This window comes from Bos mutus, chromosome 26, assembly GCF_027580195.1.
Source record: "Bos mutus isolate GX-2022 chromosome 26, NWIPB_WYAK_1.1, whole genome shotgun sequence".
NCBI lineage: Eukaryota > Metazoa > Chordata > Mammalia > Artiodactyla > Bovidae > Bos > Bos mutus.
The window spans coordinates 27878991-27904085 of record NC_091642.1 but is presented as its reverse complement, the minus strand read 5'-3'; the positions used below and the strand labels follow the sequence as shown (position 1 = coordinate 27904085).

The window sequence follows — 25095 nt, the reverse complement described above, 5'->3', positions numbered from 1 at the left end:
CTCAAAAAGGAACGAAAATCTGAGATATGATAAAACATGGATGAAATTTGAAAACATTATGCTAGGAGATATAAGCCAGACATAAAAAGACAAATATTCTATGACTCTACTATTTATATTAAATATCTAGAATAGGTAAGTTCACAGATACAGAAAGTAAATTAGAGGTTATAGGGCTTGAAGGGAGGAGGGAATGAAAAATTATTGCCTAATGGGTACAGGGCTTCCCTGATAGCTCAGTTCATAAAGAATCCACCTGCAATGCAGGAGACCCTGATTCAATTCCTGGGTTGGGAAGATGCACTGGAGAAGAGATAAGCTACCCACTCCAGTTTTCTTGGGCTTCCCTTGTGGCTCAGCTGGTAAAGAATCCACCTGCAATGGGGGAGACCTGGATTCGATCCCTGGGTTGGGAAGATCCCCTGGAGAAGGGAAAGGCTATCCACTCCAGTATTCTAGCCTGGAGAATCCCATGGACTAGTCCATGGGGTCGCAAAGAGTCAGACACAACTGAGTGACTTTCACAATGGGTACAGAATTTCTGTTTGGGATGATGAAAAAGTTCTGGAAATGGATAGTAGTGAAGGTTGCACAACACTGTGGATGTATTTAATGCCACTCAATCACATGATTAGAAATGAAAAAACAGCAGTTATGAATATTTTACAATTTAAACAAAGGGAGGGAAAATGTGCTTTACCTTGTTTGAGATGTCTTCAGGGACAGTCCACCAGTACTATATAATACTTCTTACTTTAGAATTCTTTTCCTCACCCCTTTAAATTCTTATAATGCCAATAAGCTTGGTAAGAATACACAACTGCTGACAGAAACATGATCTGAGTGCCCCTGACTTTAGTCCAAGCAAATACACCATGCAAAAAATGTTCATTTAAATGTCAAGTGAGTTGAGTCAACTCTAGTAACAATAAAACAAGATAAGAGAGCATCTACTATGCCTGAAAGGATAGGATAAGAAACCAAAAGTCCTGAGATGCTTCTGCAAGTAGCAAGATAATCTTCTGATTTACCAAGACCAAGAACTAGTTTCTCTTTATTTCTTCCCTGATGCTCCTAGTAGCTTTTTATTCTATCTTCCTTCCCCACTTTAGGCTTGTTAATGCAAAGTGCTTAGGAATATGGGATTATTAAATTTCACCCCCAGCAGTTCATGATATGGTGTAGATAGGAGAGGAGGTCAGAAAAATTCAAAAGGAAAGAGTCATATTTTAAAATTCAAAAGGAAAACATATTTTCAATTTCTGCCAAGATTTTTTAATTGAAAAAAAAAAAGCACAATTTTAGAATTCTAACAATAGAATATTTGTATAGTACTCTGAAGCTTCATTCCCTTAAGATTACTTCTATTAATAAAAATTAAAGAAAAATTGGATAAAACTATAGAACTCACCCTTATCTTCTATGGATTCATTCCAAGACCTCAACTGGATGTCTAAAACTGCTGCTGCTGCTGCTAAGTCACTTCAGTCATGTCCGACTCTGTGTGACCCCATAGACGGCAGCCCACCAGGCTCCCCTGTCCCTGGGATTCTCCAGGCAAGAACACTGGAGTGGGTTGCCATTTTCTTCTCCAATGCATGAAAATGAAAAGTGAAAGTGAAGTTGCTCAGTCCTGTCCGACCCTTAGCAACCCCATGGACTGTGGCCTACCAGGCTCCTCCATCCATGAGATTTTCCAGGCAAGAGTACTGGAGTGGGTTGCCATTTCCTTCTCCGGCCTGAAACTGCAGACAGTATCAAAGCTTACACATACTATTTTTTCCCTATACATACATACCTCTGATAAAGTTTATAGATTAGCCACAGTAAGACATGAACAATTATCACACAACTGCACTCATCTCATACGCTAGTAAAGTAATGCTCAAAATTCTCCAAGCCAGGCTTCAGCAATACATGAACCGTGAAATTCCAGATGTTCAAACTGGTTTTAGAAAAGGCAGAGGAACCAGAGATCAAACTGCCAACATCTGCTGGATCATGGGAAAAGCAAGAGAGCTCCAGAAAAACATCTATTTCTGCTTTATTGACTATGCCGAAGTCTTTGACTGTGTGGATCACAATAAACTGGAAAATTCTGAAAGAGATGGGAATACCAGACCACCTGACTTGCCTCATGAGAAACCTGTATGTAGGTCAGGAAGCAACAGATAAAACTGGACATGGAACAACAGACTGGTTCCAGATAGGAAAAGGAATACGTCAAGGCCGTATATTGTCACCCTGCTTATTTAACTTATATGCAGGGTACATCATGAGAAACGCTGGGCTGGAAGCACAGGCTGGAATCAAGATTGCTGGAAGAAATATCAATAACCTCAGATATGTGGATGACACCACCCTTATGGCAGAAAGTAAAGAAGAACTAAAGAGCCTCTTGATGAAAGTGAAAAAGAGTGAAAAAGTTGGCTTAATGCTCAACATTCAGAAAACGAAGATCATGGCATCCGGTCCCATCACTTCATGGCAAATAGATGGGGAAACAGTGGAAACAGTGGCAGACTTTATTTTTGGGGGCTCCAAAATCACTGCAGATGGTGACTGCAGCCATGAAATTAAAAGACGCTTACTCCTTGGAAGGAAAGTTATAACCAACCTAGACAGCATATTGAAAAGCAGAGACATTACTTTGCCAACAAAGGTCCGTCTAGTCAAGGCTATGGTTTTTCCTGTGGTCATGTATGGATGTGAGAGTTGGACTGTGAAGAAAGCTGAGGGCCAAAGAATGGATGCTTTTGAACTGTGGTGTTGGAGAAGACTCTTGAGAGTCCCTTGGACAGCAAGGAGATCCAACCAGTCCATTCTGAAGGAGATCAGCCCTGGGATTTCTTTGGAAGGAATGATGCTGAAGCTGAAACTCCAGTACTTTGGCCACCTCATGCGAAGAGAAAAGACTCTGATGCTGGGAGGGAATAGGGGCAGGAGGAGAAGGGGATGCCAGAGGATGAGATGGCTGGTCGGCATCACTGACTCGATGGACGTGAGTCTGAGTGAACTCCGGGAGTTGGTGATGGACAGGGAGGCCTGGCGTGCTGCGATTCATGGGATCGAGAAGAGTCAGACATGACTGAGCGACTCAACTCAACTGAACCTTGGCATATGATTTTTTTTTCCCTTTATTGAGAACTTTTTCATTTAAAGGCTTCTCTTCAGCATGTACACTCTGCCAGCATCATTACTCTTGCTCTTTGGGGCCACTAAAAAAAGTAAAGGTCACTTGAACACAAGCACTGTGATATCACGACAGCTGATCCAATAACTGAGAGGGCTACTAAGTGACTAACAGGGAGGACACCCTGGACAGAGGGATGATTCATATTCTGGGTGGGACGAAACAGGAAGGTACAAGATTCCATTAAGCTACTCAGAATAATGTGCAATTTAAAACTTATGAATTGTTTACTTCTGCAATTTTCCACTTAAATATTTTCACACCACAGTTGACTGGGTAAATGAAACCATCAAAAATGAAACTGTTGATAAAGGGGTGACTACTATTTCTGTAGTTTAAGGATGACGACTACATTGAGACGCCAGAGCAAGATGGGATTTTGCTTTAGGGAGAATTCCCATTTTGGGGAAAAAAAGAAGGGTTATCTTTTATGTTTATGAATTTTTTTCTATTATTAAGTTCTTATCAAGAGATGAGTAAATACTTTCCGTACCTCTGATAGCTGGGAGCAGCAAGAGAAATGCAAACTGACTTGGTTTTAAATTTTAGCTAGGAGGTGCAATGGTAAAGAATCACCTGCCAATGCAAGAGCCGAGGGTTCATTCCCTGGGTTGGTAAGACCCCTTGGAATAGAAAATGGCAACCCCCTCCAGTATTCTTGCCTGGAAAATTCCATGGACAGAGGAATTTAGTGGGCTACAGTCCATGGGGTAATAAAGAGTCAGACACAACTGAGCACCTGAGTGTATACACGTGTGAGTCTTAAGTCAATGTACAAGCTATATACAAGGCATCTTACCTGCTGACTCTGGGGCCTTACTCGTAAAACGGAGCTTTGCTATTGCTGTTTAGTCACTAAGTCAAGTCCAGCTCTTTAGCGACCCCCTGGACTGTAGCCACCAGGCTCCTCTGTCCATGGGATTTTCCAGGCAAGAATACTGGAATGGATTACCATTTCCTTCTCCAGGGGATCTTCCAGACTAAGGGACTGGACCTGCAGCTCCTGCACTAGTAGGGAGATTCTTTACCTAGTGATTCCTATCTCAGAGGGCTGATGTGAGAACTAAAAGGTACACTGTGCGTAAAGTACATTTCATAGCTCCTAATGAAAGTATTAGCAGCTGAGTCATGTTTGACTCTTTGCGACGCTATGGACTACAGCCCACCAGGCCCCTCTGTCCATGGAATTCTCCAGGCAAGAATACTATAGTGGGTTGCCATGCCCTTCTGCAGGGAATCCTTCTGACCCAGGGATCAAACCTGGGTCTCCTGCATTGCAGGCAGATTCTTTACCGTCTGAGACACCAGGGAAGTCCAAGGGTGACTTTATATTTGTGAAGGGCATTAAGTAAATATTAGTGAAACTTCCCCCACACCCCACTCCTACCCAAAAATGTTGTGCTACTCTCCCTTGGGATAAATTTCTGAAAACAATTCTACATATATAATTTTGATGTTAATTCTATGGAACTTACTGTATGTTTCAGTTTTTCATGCAACCCAAAAGTCAACTAGTTCTTTCCACTTAAAAGAGTTACTGTTTCAAAAAAAGCAAATAACTCCCCTTGTACTTATTACAAGCATATCAGTGATACCTCTGTCTTAAAGTAAAAATTTTAAATTTAAGTAAGAACCTTTTCACAGAAACCTATTTCTTCAGAGGATCATGCTGAAATAACCCTTCACTGAAAACACTGCTTAATTTCTATGGAAACATAATCTGATGCCAAATACTTTGTCAGTAAGAATCTACTCAGAAAAGAACTTTAACTTTCTGTTTTTTGTGATCATTGGCAATACTTAAGAAGAAAATTCAAAAGAGTGATTAAATATTCCACTGTCAACTGTTCAGCATTCCAGGTTTCCCCACAATTAAGAGGAATACAAATGAGTTTAATTAATATTGATACTTTTCTCCTTAGAGTCTCCCTTATGCTCAAGTTCAGTATATTAACATTTTGGTATCACCAGTCAAAGCAAGAAAACCACTTTCCCTGCATTTATCATTTTACATATATTCATTATTCCACTCAAACCTTATACCAATAGTTCATCCCTATAACCCTGCCCTGTTTTTGGATTAAATGAAGAGGTTAAGTAACATGCTAGTAGCCAAGAGCTAGTACAAGGCAGAGCTGGGATCCAGATCCAGGTCTACCACTCTTCTTTCTCTCCAACCACAGAGCCTCTAAGGCAAAGATGAAAAACAAGACTGGGTCTGAACTCAAAGTATATGGAACCTATCCTTCAAAACAGAAAAAGAGCTATCCTGGCTTTTTTTTTTTTTAATCACTTTTTTATATCAAGATTACACTGGTTTTTCCAGTGGTCATGTATGGATGTGAGAGCTGGACTGTGAAGAAAGCTGAGCACCAAAGAATTGATGCTTTTGAACTGTGGTGTTGGAGAAGACTCTTGAGAGTCCCTTGGACTGCAAGGAGATCCAACCAGTCCATTCTGAAGGAGATCATCAGTCCTGAGTGTTGAATGGAAGGACTGATGCTAAAGCTGAAACTCCAATACTTTGGCCACCTCATGCGAAGAGTTGACTCATTGGAAAAGACCCTGATGCTGGGAGGGATTGGGGGCAGGAGGAGAAGGGGACGACAGAGGATGAGATGGATGGATGGCATCACTGACTCGATGAACATGAGTCTGAGTAAACTCCTGGCGTTGGTGAGGGACAGGGAGGCCTGGTGTGCTGCGATTCACGGGGTCGTGAAGAGTCGGACACGACTGAGGGACTGAACTGAACTGAACCGACACTCACTTAACAGCTAGTGACTAGCATTTTGCTTGTTAAAGAAACCACGTTTTGGAGATTAGCAGTCTGTCAGAAAGTGATGATCTATTACCATGAGGAGGTAATCTTAAGCACATTATGTGACTCAGTTAATCATAAAAGATTTTCTCCTTTGAAACCTCAGCAATAAATTTCTAGGTATAATATTATAAAACTAAGTAACAAAATACTAACAGTAATGGAAACCCCAGGTCTGTTTATGCCTATATGCCACTTGAAAAATGAACAAGAACTAAACCTTAAAAACTCAAATCCTCCTTTTATTTTCTATTTTCACTCTTCTGTCCACTGTTAGTAACAAAAAATTCTGCAACATAACATTTTTAGAAGTCCTGTATGCAAACAAAATCAAAGAAACAAAACTAACAAATAGTACAGATTGGTCCCTTCATTCTATGGAGAGGGAGTAATGTGGTTAAAAACAACTTTCTTGCTCTCTCACAAGTTCAAAAACCTAATTTTAGGTCAACTATCAAGATCTTTTTGGGCTTGGTTTGTCCTGGAGAATGCACTTACAAGTCTGATCCATCTGTCTGTCTCACTGAGGCACAAAAAGGCTAAACATTACTCTCAGAAGAAGACCACAAACACAAATTCCGAGGTCTAGAAAGGACCTACACTAGACAACTTAATAAAACAGGAAATCAGAACACAGTCCACCACTTGTTGGTAACAAAGCTAATATACAAGACTAAGCATGACGGTTGCTCCTTGGAAGAAAAGCTATGACCAACCTAGACAGCATATTAAAAAGCAGAGAGACATTATTTTGCTAACAAAGGTCCGTCTAGTCAAAGCTATGGTTTTTCCAGTAGTCATGTATGGATGTGAGAGTTGGACCGTAAAGAAAGCTGAGCACCAAAGAATTGATGCTTTTGAACTGTGGTGTGGAGAAGACTCTTGAGAGTCCCATGGACTGCAAGGAGATCAAACCAGTCAATCCTAAAGGAAATCAGTTGCAAATATTCATTGGAAGGACTGATGCTGAAGCTGAAGCTCCAATACTTTGGCCACCTGATGAGAAAAACTGACTCATTTGAAAAGACACTGATGCTTGGAAAGATTGAAGGCAGGAGGAGAAGGGGACAACAGAGGATGAGATGGTTGGATGGCATCACTGACTCGATGGCTCTGAATTTGAGCAAGCTCTGGAAGTTGGTGATGGACAGGGAAGCCTGGTATGCAGCAGTCCATGGGGTTGCAAAGAGTCAGACGTGACTAAGAAACTGAACTGCAGTATGACTTAGATTCTAAACACTGACTTTTGTATGTATTTAATCTGTATTTAGTAGACAAACTGGTTATACTATAATTAATGTACATAATTCCATTAGAGAAATAAAGTGTTAACCTACAGTACTGCAGAGATGAAGCTTTAAATAAATACCAATACTGGCATTAATTCTATAGGCAGGTTTCAGGATTAAAACTGATTCAGGTCCAAAAGTTCTCTGTTTGCAAGTTTTAATTTTTATCTATACAAAAATGTCAATCTTAAACAGAAATCCTGCAAATAAACTAATAACCAAAAAAATGTATAGCTTGATTTAATCACAAGGATAGCTGATGATAAAGCAATCTTCTAGTAAAAAAAAAAAAAAAAAAAACTATGTGAGGTATGAGGCTGACATTGAGAGAAGATGAAGACAGTGAAGCGCCCATCAAAATGGATTGTTACTGAACACTGTGTTTCACTTCACTCAATGAATAAATGTACCAAACTCTAAGCAAAATCATGAAATTTTTGAAAATTAATATAAGGCCATCTGGCCACCTGATGCGAAGAGCCAACTCATTGGAAAAGATCCTGATGCTGGGAAAGATGGAAGGCAAAAGGAGAAGTGGGCAGAAAAGGAGGAGATGGTTAGACAGTATCACTAACTCAACAGACATGAATTTGAGCAAACTCTGGGAGGTAGGGGAGGAGAGAGAAAGCCTGGTGTACTGCAGTCCACAGGGTCACGGAGAGTCGGACACAACTTAGCAATACAACAAAAACAAAATCAATTTCTCTTTTAATAAACTAAAAGAACAAAAATCCCACAACTTGATTTTTATTCTATCACGGGTTCGTATAATTCACTTATGGAAAACTGCAAGTTTGGAATAATTACATACACAGCTTAACATGCTTAGAGTCCATGTATGCATTCTTGCCTCAGTTATCCTCTTTCTTATTTATTAGTGATAAACCAAAGTTTTAAGTGATTATTTACCACTAATTCTATCAACCCTGACATCTGACATGAAGATGAAGATTATCAAAGCTTCACCGATCAATATGGACTAAAAGTGACCCAAAGTTAACCCAATCCATGACACCTCTGCTCCCAAAGAAGGTCTCCTATGGTCATTTTCTAGACCCAAGCAGAACTGTTTTCTTATGAAAATAGCTTAACTCCCCAAAGTTAGATTCCATCCCAAACTCTTTTCATGGAAAGGTCATACATATTTCAAACATGTGTAAACACAGGAAGAGAAACTTTGAGAAAACCTATGTAGTTGCTTTCTCTGAAGAAACTTAGGCAAGGTTTACAGTGTGATAAAGTAGGCCCTGAAACCATAAGCACCTTCTCTTACTGAATGAACCATTCCAAAACAAGACTGCCACTTGAGATGTAATGTCCTATCCAGACTCTTCAGAAACACCAATCCTCGCCTTACTATCAATCTCACTGCATTCTAACTCTGAAAACCAGTAATCCATCTATGCTGTAAATGATAACCCTGTATCACTCAAAATATCACTTGCCAGAATAGCCAATTCATTGATTATGCTAGATACCAATTTTACAGCCTATCTAACCATTTCATTCCAGATAAAATGAATGTTTATTAGCTTGTTCCTTCTCCCAACTAAAAAAAAAAAAAAGCAAATGGTTATTGAATGTATTCTCTTTAGGAATAGAGTTACACAAAGAAGGTAGCCATTTACTTTAACAGCTACTATTTATTAAGCACTTAATATATACCGAGCTATTGATAAGACTGGCTTCCCTGATAGCTCAGTTGGTAAAGAATCCGCCTGCAATGAAGGAGGCCCCAGTTCAATTCCAGGGTCAGGAAGATGCCCTGGAGGAGGGATAGGGTACCCACTCCAGTATTCTGGCCTGGAGTGCCAAGGACTATATAGTCCATGGGGTTGCAAAGAGTCAGACACGACTGAGCGACTTTCACTAGTTCTAGTTATTGATAATACTAAAATAAAAAACAAGCTAAAATAACCAAGCCCTTAACCCCCAAACTCTAAAGTCAATACAAGGGGAAAAATGAAACAAAGTGTATTGTGCAACATTTCATTCAACATAGAGAACTGACATATTTCATTAATGCTTGAAGCAAGAAAGTAGGTCAACAACATCAAAGATACTAATGGTGCTAAGAGACTACAGAAGCAAAACAATCAAACTTAAAAATTATAATCAGAAATAAAAGTTATTATTGCCTGCGGCTGCTGCTGCTAAGTCACTTCAGTCGTGTCTGACTTCTAGCGACCCCATGGACTGTAGCCTACCAGGCTCCTCTGTCCATGGGATTTTCCAGGCAAGAGTACTGACATGGGGTGCCATATTATTGCCTAGATCCTAATAAAAAATATAAACCAAATGAAGAAAATGCCTGGAATATTTGGATAGTACTTTAATAATTTTATAAGTACTGTTTTTATAGTTAACAATTATCACAAAAGCAGGTTGCAAACTCAAAGTCATAATTAATTTAAAATCATCACTAAATTTAATTCTTCCTCATTCTCAAGCACTCATTGAAACCAAAAGGTGGTTCTTTTTTTCTTGGCAGAGGTTAAGGGGTAGAGGATTAATAACAAAGATAAACCCCTAGCTAGACTGATGAAGGAAAAAAAAGGTACAAATTACCAGTATCAGGGATGAAAACGACATTACTACAGATCCTACAGACATCAAAAGAATAATTTTAAAACATTATGAATTATTTGATGTCAGTAAATTTGAAACTTAGATGAAAAGGCACAAATTATCAAAATTGATACAGAAGAAACAGAAGCTGACTAGCCCCATATTTTTGTTTAAAAGTTGAATGTATAATTTGAAGTGAAAGTAGTTCAGTCATGTCCAACTCTCTGCGACCACCATGGACTATACAGTCCATGGAATTCTCCAGGCCAGAATACTGAAGTGGGTAGCCTTTCCCTTCTCCAGGGGATCTTCCCAACCCAGGGATCAAACTCAGGTCTCTCGCACTGCAGGCAGATTCTTTACCAGGTGAGCCATAAGGGAAGGCCAAGAATACTGGAGTGGGTAGCCTATCCCTTCTCCAGCAGATCTTCCTGACCCAGGAATCAAACCGGGGTCTCCTGCATTGCAGGTGGATTCTTTACCAACTGAGCTATCAGGGAAGTCCAATAATTTGGAACCTTCTCACAAAAAGATAATTCCTGGCCTACATGGCTTCACTAGTTAATCCTATCAAATATTTAAAGAACATGTACATGACCAAGCAGGATTTATTCCAGGAATGCAAAACTGGTTTAATATTCAGAAATCAGTCAGTGCAATTCACCCTTTTAATAGACTAAAAAAGAAAAAACATATAATCATCTCAACTGAGACAGAACATCTGATGAAATTTAGCACCCATTCACGTTAAAAAACAAAGCAAAACAGAACTCTCAGAAAATTAAGAATAAAAGGGAACTTCTTCAACCTGATAAAAATTATCTACATAAAACCAACACCTTATTTAACAGTGAAAAACTGAACATTCTCTCCCTAAGATCAAGAACACTCAGGAAGTTAATTCAACATGGTACAAAGGTTTTAGTCAGCACAATGAAGTCAAAAAAAATTTTTAATAAAATAAATTATAAAGTTATATGGGCTCCCCTGGTGGCTCAGTTGGTAAAGAATCTGCCTGCAGTACAGGGAACCTGGTTTTGATCCCTGGGTTGGGAAGATCCCATGGAGAAGAAAATGGCAACCCTCTCCAGTATTCTTGCAGGGAAATCCCATGGACAGAGGAGACTAGTGGACTACATACAGTCCACAGGGTTGCAAAAATCACACACAACTTAGCGACCAAACCACAATAAAGATATATAGATTGGAAAGGAAAAATTAAATCATTTGCAGATGATATGATCATAGAGGTAGATAATTCTAAGGAATCTACAAAAGAGTTACTAGAACTAATAAGCAAATTAAGCAGGTCACAGGACACAAAAACACACTGCATTTCCAAATGCTAATGACAAAAAAAATAGAAAATGGAATGTAAAACACCACTTAAAACTACATTAAAATATGAAATATTTACCAGACAAATGTAACAAAATATGTATGAAACCTTTATACCAAAAATCACAAAAAATTGTTAAGATACTAAAGAAGATTAGGTAAATCAAATGATGTATCATGTTCATGGACTGGAAGATTCTGCATAGTTAGGACAGTTAAGGTGTCAAATAGAATAAGGGATGAAGACAATCATAATGAAAACCCCATCCAGGCTTTTTTGAAAAACTGACAAGTTTATTCTAAAATTTATACAGAAATATGAAGGACCTAAAATATCAAAATAATTTGAGAAAAGAATAAAGTTAAAGGACTTAACACTACCTTACTTTAAGACTAACTATAAACCTACAATAACCAGTCAAGACCATGTGACATTCACTGAGATCAATGGAATAGAATGTCAATAGATAGACTAACATGTATTGGTCAATATGGTCACAAGATACATATCTGACAGAGGGTCAGCATTCAGAATATATACAGAACTTCTATAATTGACAATAAAAAGATAAACCCAATTAAAACGTAAGCATTTGAATAGGCACGTCACAAAACACATATACCCAGTAAGTACATGAAGATTTTCAACATCACTAGCTATCAGAGAAATACAAAATAAAGTCACAGTGAAATAACACTACATATTCACTAGAATGGCTAAAATTCAAAGGACTGACAATATCAAGTGTAGATAGGAGTGGAGCAACTAGAATTTGCATGTTTTCTGGGTACGAATTTAAAATAGTATCACTACTTTGAAAAACCATTTGTCAGTTTCCCACAAGGTAAACATTATCTGGCAATTACACTCCTAAATGTTTTCCCAGAAAAAAATAAAAATATACATTCACAAAAGACTCCTACACATATGTTAACAGTTTTACTCACAATAGCCCCAAACTGGAAACAACCCAAATGCCCATCAATAGATAAATGGACACACAAACTGCAGCATAGTAACAAAGGACTGCTGCTACCTGGTCTCCCGACCCAAACAAGTAAAGTTTAAAGAGAAAAGAGAATTTCATAATTTTCACTGGTTGCTAAGTCACTTCAGTCGTGTCCGACTCTGTGCAACCCCATAGACGGCAGCCCACCAGGTTCCCCCATCCCTGGGATTCTCCAGGCAAGAACACTGGAGTGGGTTGCCATTTCCTTCTCCAATGCATGAAAGTGAAAAGTGAAAAGTGAAGTCACTCAGTCGTATCCAACTCTTAGCGACCCCATGGACTGCAGCCTACCAGGCTCCTCCGCCCATGGGATTTTCCAGGCAAGAGTACTGGAGTGGGGTGCCATTGCCTTCTCCGTTTCACTGGTTAGCATCACTAGTAATAAGACCTATTATGGGCCCCTGGTATCATGCTCTAAGAAGGGCATATACTTCTGGGGTATTCTTCCCAAATATGCACAATACTTCAATCTATTCATGGAAAAAAAAAAAATCAGACAAATACAAATTGTGAAACATTCTACAAAAACATCTAACCAGGACTCTTCAAAAGTGTCAAAGCAATGAAAGATATGAAAGATTCAGGAAGTATCACAGAAGAGACAAAGGAAATATGACAACTAAACCCAATGTGAAATTCTGGTTTGGATCTTGAATTAGAATAAAGGATATTAGTGTAAAAACTGAATAAAGTCTGTAGTTCAATTAACAGTATTGTACTAATGTTAATTTCTTAGTTTTTATAATTGTCCTACAGTCAACCATGGGTCAAGTAAGACGTTACCATAGGAGAGAGTAAAGGCAAACTATTACTTTTGCAACTTTTCCACAAATCTAAAAATTTTTCAAAATAAAAAGTTTAAAAAGTTAGGGGTCAAAAAAAGAATGAACTACCTACTGACAGACACAACATGAATGAATCACAAAAACATTATGCTAAGCAGAAGAAGGTAGAAACAGAGTATATCAGTGTATGATTCCATTTACATGAAATTCTGGAAAGGTAAAATTAATCTGTAGTGACAAAAAGCCAGGGGAAAGAGAGAGGAAGGAGCAGAACTAATTTCACAAAGGCAGTGAGGGAACTTTCTGTAGTGGTAGAAAAATTCTCTATCTTGATTGTGGTGATGATGGTTGCTGGTTACACAGGCATACACATTTTGTCAAAGCCAATCTATATAATTAAAATGCATGTATTTCATTGCATGTAACTTATTCTTCAATATAAAGTTTATTAAAATTTTTAAAATAAGTCCACACTTAAAAGTATTTAGCTTGAATAATTAGTGTATATTTTATATTGGGTAAACATAAAATACCATGATTGATTCTTAAACTGATATATTAAAACTTATGCACCCAAATTGTTCATTCAATGAATATCCACTGAGCATCTACTATACTCCAGATTTTAGGCCACACATAGGACATAAATGTGAAAAAGAAACTCCTTACCCTTGAGGAACTAGCAGGCCAAAGGGGAGACAAGCAAGTGAACAAAGACTGCAAGTGAATTACAATTGCTCTGGGGAGTGATACACCAAGTGTCAGGATTGCAGAGAAGACAATGTCTCAGGAACGGCTTCAGAGAGAATACAAGCCCTTTCCAAGAATTCACCCTGTGAGGCTATTCCACTTATTTCAGGGATATTTATCCCAAATACTCAAAGCTTTCAAAAAAACACTTCTTTTAGTCTTGTCACTGTACTTTATGGCACATTTTTCTCATGAACAGTCCTTAGTACTTCAAGGGTGTGGTGTGTTTGTTTAAAAACCAAAAGTTATTCAGGTAAGTTTTATGAATATTTATTACGGCAAACAGGTGGCAGTATAAAATCAGTAAGGTTTTTTCCCTACATGCTTTATGAAGTGAAGGCAATACCACAAGGATAGTAACAGTGTTTTTCATCCAAAATAGAACTGCTGGAATAATATATAGTCTCTCAAGGGGGCTACTTTAAAGAGCTTTGTCTTTTTGAGTGCTTAAGTCTTGGCTGGTTTGTCTGCAGGGGAGGAGGAAGTGTGTATCACTTTCAAATTATACCCTGCTATAAACTGTCATTATTCAAAATATAATGTAAACTTATATTCACATCCATTATATACATATATATACATGCATGCTTAAGTCTGAATCTTAGTTCAGCTATATCACAACTGAATGTCTTTAGACAAAGCCCTCAAAATCTTAGTGTCCTCTATAAAATGAAAACAATAATAGTAGAATCTGCCTCATAGGATTCTGTAAATATTAAATAAGTAATGCGAATGAGATAATCTGCATATTAAATGAAATAACCTATGTAAAACACTTAGAACAGGGCTTGGCATATAATAAGTACCTAATAAATGATAATAATCACTATTATATATAGCAAAGTATAGTGTCTAAATTAAGAATAAACATTAAAATATAAAGTAAGATTACCAAAAAAAAAAGCATATAAAAAGAAGAAACCATTAGGTAGCTTTAAACTTTAGAAACCAAGATTCAGTGACTTTTTTGTTAAACGAGAGAATTCCTTTTTTTAATTATTCTATAGAATATACAGTTATCTCAATGCTCAGTAACAAAAGGCACCAGGGACATTACAAGTTTCCAACGAATACTTATTGAACTACTTCAATACAGTAAGATGGTCTTAGTAACCAAGAAAAAAAAGTTTGCCACTTTCCAGCCCCATTAACTTCTATCTCTGCTTTAGCTAATACCCCTTTCAGCTGCCAAATGATCTTCTTTTCCCTGGACAGCAGAATTCTAGAAAGGAGAGACTGCAGGATTTTCTTCCAATTTGGAAAACAAGATCTACACTGAGAAAGCATAGTGTTTCTAACTGCTTTCTGGTAAGAATATCTGAAAGCGCCTGTGTCCAACTGGGAAAATATAAAAGAATCTACTGCAAAAACAGCTTGAAGGTTAAAGAAAACTAAATAAATAACGAAGACTATAGAGAGAAGAAAGAGAAATGAAAATCAAGTCAGTGCATATTTTCAATATATAATTTGTTTGGTAAAATATACCCATATCCCTGTAACAAGTACCTATAAACTACATGTGCTCATTTTTGTACATTTTTAACATTCACTTATAGTTGCCTAAATTGAACATCAAATTGAGATTTATCTAATTGGAGATGGAAGTCCATTTTCTAACACTGTTATATAGCGTTTCTGAAGGTAAGTGAATTAATGCATTTTAACGTTTTGTGTACTGAAAGACAACAGTTCTAGAGAAAGTTTCTGAAAGACTCTTTGAGTTGTACACACGTGCAGGTACAAACATATAAACATGTGCTCAACTCAGTTCTTCACCCCCTTTTTTTTTAGTTTATTTTTTTTATTTGAAGTAAAACTGATTTGCTATGTTGGTATTAGCTTCAGGTGTACAGCAAAGTGATTCAGTTATGTATATATATATTCTTTTTCAGATTCTTTTCCATTATAGATTATAAGATATTGAATATATAGTTCCCTGTGCTGTACGGTAGATCTTGTTGTTCATCCCTACTACCTCTTAAATTAAATGACATTTTTGCCAGATTGCAAATATTTTAATAAAAACTTCATAAGTTCTCAAAATATGTTGCAACTATTGGCTAATACATTAAGTATTTCAAATATATCCCATAGACAGAATAGCAAAAACAACAATGCTGGTGTCTAAGGTCTATTTGATAATGAAAAAAGTAATAGCTCTAGCTTTTAAAGGCTTTACATAGTATATGCGTAATCATTTCAAAAGAAAACCAACATATTTTCCATTTGTCTTTAAGAATAACATTGAAATTTTTAACTGATAAAAGTTTACCTGTGGTACACAGACACAAAATTCCATCCTTGAAGAACAGCTTAATAAAGTAAAAGCCAAAAGTGCACAAATATACATATTAATGCATACTTTCATTGTATCATTTCTTACCAGGGTCTCTAATTTAGCACTTGTTCTACCTGTACAATCTAAATCTCAAGGAAATATGGTAATTTCAATATTCACAAATGTCAATGAAAGCAGCCTGGTAACAAGAGCTTCTGGCAGCTAAATATGTGACTACATCAACAAGTGTTTATTGAAAGTTCTAGTGTGTTGTATCCAAAGTAGTAGTTCTTAAGCAACCAGAAAGTGCTACTCACCAGCAAGTGTATAATCCATGTCAAACCCAAAACACTTTATTTTTTCCATGGCTAAACTCCGGTTCACAAACACCCTAAAGAAAAAAAAAAAAGAGTAAAAACTGATAATACTGTAGCCAAAAAAAAATTAAGTTCAATGGAATTATCTGGCTACCTTTCTAGATACCATTTAAATACCAATATTAAGATTCACAGGATGGGGAACGCGGGTATACCTGTGGCGGATTCATTTCGATATTTGGCAAAACTAATACAATATTGTAAAGTTTAAAAATAAAATAAAATTTAAAAAAAAAAAAAAAAAAAAGATTCGCAATATAAATTATTCAAGTCCTCCTTATACCATAGGTGGCATCAGATACTACACAAAAATTTGTGAATTTTCTTATTGTGTCTTTATTTTAACAATGCTATGTACTCAAGATTTCAGAGAATCAATTCTCCTTTTCTAAGTCTGACCCCATAAAATAGCTTATTTCTGAGATTTTATAATTCATTCACTCATTTATAATTTATTTAATGAATAGAGGTTCACTTAAAGCCCATGATATGCCATACACTAAAGACATAAATATAAACAGATTTATTCAACAAATACTTACCAAATGCCTACTACATACCAGGCACTGTGACATGGCAGAGAACAAAAGAGTACCTGCCCTAATGCTATTTACATTTTAACCAATCTCTATCCTTGAGGAATTCAGCAGTAGCAGGAGAGAGGCTTAAGCAACTAATTAAAGTGTTTCAATAAATGCTATACAATAACATGCAGGAGAGAGCACAAGTTGTTTGAGCTGATCTTAAACAATCAGTAGAAGTTTTCCAGTAGGACAAAGCAAGAAAGGCACTCCACACAGAATGAAAAAGTAAAGATAAGGTTTGCAGTGAACCAAAAAACATTTACTGGAGCTGGAACTGAGTTTTCTTTGGTTTTACTTTTCTGTTTTTGCAAATGGAAGTTCTTCAGAGAAGGGAAAGAAGCAATAAAGGTTATGAAGCTAAAAAAGGGTAGCAAGGGTCAGATTAATGAAGACTGTGTGCCACACTAGAGAGATGGGACTTTATCCTGCAGGCAAGAACAAATTATCAGATTTTGATGAAGTGCAATAAGCAGATTCAAACTCCAGAAAGATAACTACGAGACACAAGGAAAACTAAACACAACAGTGTGGAGGGTCAACATCATGACGGTGCTCTGGGCTGAGGTTCAAGCATCTCTGAAAATAAGGGTACCCCCTCAATCTGATCCCAAAGTTTGGAGGCCAAAATTACTGAATGGTTTATCCTCTTATTACCAAACCTTTTCTTTGCCTTCATCTCATAAGTAACTATGAGAAATGAGAATGCTACAAATCACCCAGGAAACTTGATAAAAATAAAGATACCTGGGCTAGGTTTCTCCCACTGACAATATAGGTCAGTAGTCTCCAAAGAGGAGTGACTGCATCTGAGAATATGAAAGACTCCCCTGGAATACAGAACAAAGGGTTACAGCTTCTACTCAAAATTATTTCATATTTTTAAAATGTCTAATTTGTGTATGTTTTCTACTACACCCAAGTAATGATAGTAGTATATGTAATTTAAGCATGCATCCAGAGGGATGACTGTTTCATACTTTAACTGATGAAATACTCAAGTTTAGAAATCATTAATCTAGATAACGACTTAAAAAAAAAAACTCTTCACCAACTCAAAAACTATTGTTTGAAACTTTAATAGAAAGCTTTTCCTCTCATCTCAGAATGCATGCACCAATTTTATATGCAAATAATCAAATATTTGCTTACAACATTTTAACTGGGGGACTTAATAGGTCCTTGAATTCAGAAATGTTATTCCCTAAAAAATATGAATTTATTTCTCTCATAGTGTGCTATGCACACTAGATAAGCTTTATAAAACTCTTAGTTCCTGAGAGAGATGTTATGTAAAACATTTATACTTTCTTTCCCTAAGAAAACCTGTTATTCTGGAAAAATCAACCCTTATTTTGATTGGGTTAATAATGGATGGGAGAGGAAGAGCAGTGAATAGCTGAAAGATACAGGGAACTAGAGGACAAATGACACCTACTCAAATCTTTTTTAAAATACCCCCAAACTCCAAATATATCACCATGACCCTTCTGCCACTTCATCAAATTTCACTGCATTACTACCGACTGCAGCATCTACTTTATTATCACCTTTTTCAGTTACATAAAGGCAACAAGAGAAGGTAAAGACACTGAGTAATGGTTTTAACTCTGGAAACACTGAAGCTGAGACTTTTCTTTTTTTTTTTTTTTTGAACGTGCTGGTAACGTTTATTTACATTACATTCTCTCAAGAATCTGTATTTATACACACAATCCAGTGCCTCCCTGCGAGAACTTTTTAAACAAAACAAGACACAATGAATATGATAGTTGGTAGCTTAATGAGCACCTTGCTCTTGGGGGGTCTTGTCTGGGATTTCTGAGTACACTGTATCGAGAGGCTGCCAGTGGCAATTCATGAGAGATTGGTAGAGCTCTTCACTTTTCACCATAAATTCTTTGTTGAGTTCCTCAATATTCAAGTGGAGATTTGGATCTTCTAGTGAATCTTCATCTTGGTTTTCAGCTAGAGATGTGGTTTCCTTGGGTGGAAGCGAAGTCTCAGAGGGGTGTCCAGAGGTCTCACACGCAGAATAAAGGTTGGGTCCATTTCTACCCGCCCCGCGGCCAGAGCTGTAGCCAGGAGGGTAACCGCCCTGCTGTGGCTCGTACCGGCTGCCGAAGGGGTGAGCCTGGCAGGACGGGAAGTCTGGCTTCACTCTGTGCCAGTACTGTCCAACAGTGAACACAGTTTTCAAGCGACTGAGAATGAGCTGGACTTCAGTATTTCAGTGCCTGAGGAGTCCCAACATGTACAGACGCCAAAGCGCGCAGAAGGCTTTCCTTGTGCAAGGATGACTAGATCTGTCATCTTCCAAGTACTGTCTTTACCCCCCTCGGGTAAAGGGTCCTTGTCCTTCTCAGGAATGTGCCACAACGTTGGCCGACGAGTCCTTAAGGGTTCGTCAAGCCATAACCAAGAAGGAAGAAAAGGTGCTGGGCGAGATTATGTGGCCCAGGTGGGAGCGCGGGAACCGGACCCCTCCGATCAAGGCGAACCCTAAAGGTCACCCCTCCTCACCCAGTTACAGAGAATGAGTGCGAGAAACGGCTTCCTGCACAAGTAGGAGACATAACTCCCTACTCGCCATCGCAGCCCGGAATCCACTGAAGCTGAGACTTTTCAAACACACTCTCAATTCAGGCTAGGGGGCCAACTGGATCAAATCCTTGATTAAAGCCCAAACAGCTGACATGCCTAAAATATTCTGTGGGAATTCAGCAGAAACAGACTGGGAAGATTTTCCTATCAAGGAGAGAGATACATGGGACCACATAATAAAAGGAACAGCTTTGATTCTGACATAAGAATGATGCAAGCTGGTTTTAGACACAGCTAGAATCATAGACAAAAAGACACTTTGCTGGTATCAGTCACTGCTAAAGGTAGAAAGAAACAGACCCAGCTAGATAATCCACCCACTTCTTTCTCGTCCAGAAGAGAGATTAACCTGTATTCCTTATCACATTTTTAAGGATACAGAGATCATACTATTATCCTTAGGCATTGTCCATAGAAACTCTGGGAATGATATATATCAGGAATAAAAAAATCTGTTGTTTCTGCAAAAATAATCATTGCTAAATATCCATTAAATCACACTCTTTCCTTTGACTAACTGGTCACTTTATTCAATCAACATGTTTGTCAAATGCCTATTACGAAGCAGGTACCATTTTATGACATACATCCTAGAAGCTGTCCTTTAGGGAGTAGCTAAAACTAGTAAGATTTTTTAGATGTCTAAAATTAGAAAAGATGCTTTTCTATGAAACCAAATATCCTTTATCTTTTCATTTTCATTTAAAGTAAGTACCCTCACCTACAGAAGCAACTCCTGAGCTTAAAAAAACAATCACTCCTGTCTCCCCTATAACTTATGAAACAAAAGAAAAACCTCACATATATTCTCACCGCTCCTTTTCCTTCCCTAATTTAAGCTACAACATGGCAGATGGGGGCAAAAGGGAATTAAATCTAATTCATGCATGAATACCTAAAGTGCATAAGCAAAGCTGTGATGACAAAAGGGAACAGCTGCATTATAGATAACTGCAGTAGTATACATGCCATGATTTATAAAGATAATAAACATCCAAATGCTGAAAGTATGCACTGACTTCAGCTGAGAGGCAGCCTTGAGCCAGAAATACCACGTCTCCAGAATATAGCCTTAAAGCGAAACTGATCTCCTGGCGTCAAACTAATAAATACTTTTTACTATTATTATATAAAAGAAAGTGCTAGGTGCTCTATCAATTCAAAGGCTGATTCATCGTCTCACCACACTTTTAAAACAAAAATATCATTATCTGCCTTGGGGAATCCAAAATTTTCTCTTGGTCCCAGAACCTTGACTGTATCTTCATTAATGCCTGTTAACTTGTGTCACTTTTCTAAATTATTAACCAGTGGAACATACTCCACATCTCTATCTTCAAGAGCCTGCATATATTTGTGAAATTTTCCAAAGCTTACTTTAAATAAAGCACAAAGCTGCCACCCTAGAAAGCATGACTGAACTAAGCAACCAACATTAAAATGTAATTATCAGCCCAAAATTCCTATTCCTATGTACTAAGTCATTTGCAAGATATAGATTTGAGCATTAAAACAACAGGCACAATCTTCAGCAGAAAGACCCAGAAACACTATAAAACTGAGCACAGACGTCAACACAAAGACAAATGTAACAGCTTTTACTATCGTACGGCACTGCAGTAAGGCATAAAACTTGAAGAAATGCTATCCAAATAAATACAGACGTTAAACAAAAGAAATACGACTATTAATGTGCTTTAAGAACAGGAATCTAGTATTCTCACACTAAAGGAACATGAACATGCAATTTACTAAATTTGGAATTTTGTAAATAGCAAACTCTTAATGGTTTTGCGATTTAACTTGTAATTCAAAGCAGCGTTACCTCATCTGTCACTGGTTGCCGTTCTGCAAAGTGTGAAACTATTTGAGTCAACTAGTTCTTGAAGTCACATAACAGAATTCTTCTTCAAATCCCTAGTATAATTTTTGTGTGTGTGACTTTAACCTTACTTCAAAAAGACCGTTTTAGTCGGAACCAGGCCCCTCCACAGTATGTCTCTTCTGAGACAGTGCTGGAGAAAACACCTCTGTGTCTAATTTAACTTGTCATTGGATATCACTGTTGCTCCACATGAATCCATTTGGAATAGAATTTCTCTGGCACTGGTGAACTTTATCCCTAGCTCCTCCTCCTGCCCAGCAGTCACAATTTCCTGGCCAAAGGCCCAACAAGAGTTACTGCAACAAAAAATGAGACTAAGGATACAAGCAAAAAATCTCAGGCATGTTTTGGTTATGGGTTTGTGTAATTATATACTCAAAGTTTGTTACAGTTACAAGTGCCTGTTGGAGAGTGCAAATTTAGATTATCAACCAAATGATGTATGTGAGTGTCTGTTAATTAACAGAAAAATGCTATGGCGAATTTTTGTTGAAAACCTAATTTGTATCTCTTTCCCCAAACTAGTCTCTATTTCCGCCAGGGCACTCTCATTTTCCCCTTAAGTCGAAAACCTAGTTATTAAAATCTTTTGATTCTTTCCTCTCCCTCAAATCCACAACATCTCACTTGCCTTCATTTAAATTTCCAAATGTCTCTAATCCAGATCTTCCATTCCATTCAAACTGCTAACAACCTGTCCAGGTCCCTCATTAACTCTCCAGCAATCATCTCTCAATGGCTCTGCCTGCGCACTAATGCCAAATTAACTGCTTTGAAGTGGTGCCACTCAGAAGTGGGGTCCACAGGCCAATGCGGATTTGTGAAGTGCTGTTACTGATTTAAGAGACTGCAAGTATTTAGAAACTTTTATAACCATTTGTCAGAAAAGTTTTGTTTGTTGAACATAATAACAAAAAAGATATACTTCCATTTTATGTCTCTTCATTTTTCAAGTAATTCATTTTTATTCTAAGTATCAATTTCTAACAGAAGAGAAGTCTTTTAGAAGAAAATGGTTCTCCAACATAGATGAGAAGCACTGTCCTAAGGCCCAGCTCTAATCATGTTGCTCTCCCTCTTAATAACCTTTAGACATTCCTCACTACCTACTACCAAATACATTACAATTTTTTTAAAAATCTTCGAGGAGTTCAACGCTTTCATTATCTTTCCAAAATCAGTTTTCTCTCACGTCACTCCACATCACACACCTTTAGCTCTAGTAATTAAAATGAACTACTTGTTATTTCCTAAAAGTTCTCTGAAGCTTTGTTACACTGTGCTCCATCCATGAAACGTCCTTCCTAGTTATCTCTACCTTATTTTTCAAGACCCAGAAATTTCTTTAAGAAACTCTTCTGGCCATGCCAGAGAACTTCTGTAACAATGATGCCCTTGGGTCTCAGATTACTTTTTTAAATTAAAGACATTGTCACCCTGCTTATTTAACTTATATGCAGAGTACATCATGAGAAACGCTGGGCTGGATGAAGCACAAGCTGGAATCAAGATTGCCAGGAGAAATATCAGTAACCTCAGATATGCAGATGATACCACCTTTATGGCAGAAAGTGAAGAGGAACTAAAGACCCTCTTGATGAAAGTGAAAGTCGAGAGTGAAAAAGTTGGCTTAAAGCTCAACATTCAGAAAACAAAGATCATGGCATCCGGTCCCACCACTTCATGGGAAATAGATGGGGAAACAGTGGAAACAGTGTCAGACTTTATTTTTTTGGGCTCCAAAATCACTGCAGATGGTGACTGCAGCCATGAAATGAAAAGACGCTTACTCCTTAGAAGGAAAGTTATGACCAACCTAGACAGCATATTCAAAAGCAGAGACATTACTTTGCTAACAAAGGTCTGTCTAGTCAAGGCTATGATTTTTCCAGTGGTCAAGTATGGATGTGAGAGTTGGACTGTGAAGAAGGCTGAGCGCCAAAGAATTGATGCTTTTGAACTGTGGTGTTGGAGAAGACTCTTGAGAGTCCCTTGGACTGCAAGGAGATCCGACCAGTCCATTCTAAAGGAGATCAGCCCCGGGATTTCTTTGGAGGGAATGATGCTAAAGCTGAAACTCCAGTACTTTGGCCACCTTATACGAAGAGTTAACTCATTGGAAAAGACTCTGATGCTGGGAAGGATTGGGGGCAGGAGGAGAAGGGGACAACACAGGATGAGATGGTTGGATGGCATCACTGACTCGATGGATGTGAGTTTGAGTGAACTCCGGGTGTTGGTGATGGACAGGGAGGCCTGGCGTGCTGCAACTCATGGGGTCGCAAAGAGTCAGACACGACTGAGAGATTGAATTGAACTGAACTGAAAGATATTTCACCAGCAACTAAAGTCCTATAATGTGATACATGTGAGCAGTTCTGGCACTTATGTATATTTTATCATAAACTGTTTAATTCCCTTATTCTTTACTGGATTATAATCTTGGAGACAAGGATTTATTGCCTTCCCAACGATAGCATAGGGCCTAGTAACAACTAGACACAATATTCAACTGAATTAAAAATTAAACTAAAAAAAATTTAAACTAAAAACTTAATAGTAATTAGTGACTGCTGGAGCTGTGGAGAAGAAGGAATGGGCAATTTGCTTTGGGGGATAAAAAAAATATTCTGAAATTAGTGCTGTTGTATACACACCTCTCGAGAGGTAACCTCTTAAAACCACTGAACTGTACTCTTTAAAGGGTGAAATGAATGGTATGTGAACTAGATCTCAATAATGCTGTTATTTAAAAAACATAATGACAACACCTTAGTCTGCCTTTATGCTCCCATTCTTCAGTAAAAGAATGCTGCTGCTGCTGCTAAGTTGCATCAGTTGTGTCCGACTCTGTGTGACCCCATAGATGGCAGCCCACCAGGCTCCCCCGTCCCTGGGATTCTCCAGGCAAGAACACTGGAGTGGGTTGCCATTTCCTTCTCCAATGCATGAAAGTGAAAAGTGAAAGTGAAGTCGCTCAGTCGTGTCCGACTCTTCGAGACCCCGTGGACTGCAGCCTACCAGGCTCCTCCATCCATGGGATTTTCCAGGCAAGAGTACTAGTGATCTTAAAAAAAAAAAAATCTAATTTATGAAAATGGATCCTTAAAAACTGAAAGTTTAAATACCTCAAATATACAGACACAACAAGAAATTGTGGCCTAGATTATAAAAGTAAAGTCACTGAAGCATCAGTTTTTTCATAAATGTCCAGCCAACAGTTTCTTACTAATTTGTCTGAATATTTTCTCTGAGGAACATCCTCAGGAAGGATACATTATCAGATTATGCCATGAGAACAGCACCCTGTGCTTCAAAAGTCTGAATAAGCATGCTATCACTCCTAAAATAATACATGAATTATCATAATTTTTCTTATTCAAATACTCAATATAAAAAAGTCCCAGTGAAGAGAATGTGGAGGGAACAAAATTAAAGATGGTTAAAACTGAAGATGCATCAACTGTAGAACTCACCCATATCACATGCCACTAAAAAAGGGCCAGGAGGGGTGCCCAAGAAAAGTCAGAGTCTTGTAAAGCTAGGATTATCAAAGGACTATATCCATAGTACAAGGAAAAGGGAGAACTAAATCTGCAATATAGAAGAAACACAC

The 25095-nt window shown here is 37.8% G+C and overlaps 2 protein-coding genes across 5 annotated transcripts in view; both read right to left on the bottom strand.

The window, feature by feature from the left end:
- NT5C2 (5'-nucleotidase, cytosolic II) overlaps nt 1–25095 on the bottom strand; it is a 97715-nt gene that overhangs the window by 28793 nt on the left and 43827 nt on the right. For 3 of the 4 annotated variants that reach the window (XM_070363449.1, XM_070363448.1, XM_070363450.1), the window contains exon 3: nt 16350–16423. In XM_070363449.1, the coding sequence (XP_070219550.1) occupies nt 16350–16423 (74 nt within the window). Of the gene's footprint in view, nt 1–16349; nt 16424–21419; nt 21579–25095 lie in introns of those variants that run through there. The other variant, XM_070363451.1, reaches the window with a different exon arrangement.
- Nucleotides 18716–19583, bottom strand: C26H6orf52 (chromosome 26 C6orf52 homolog). The gene is made up of 2 exons (XM_070363236.1): nt 19577–19583; nt 18716–19210 (listed from the first exon to the last, which is right to left on the bottom strand). Exons 1-2 carry the CDS (start codon nt 19581–19583, stop codon nt 18771–18773), a joined length of 447 nt encoding a protein of 148 aa, XP_070219337.1. The 3' UTR covers nt 18716–18770.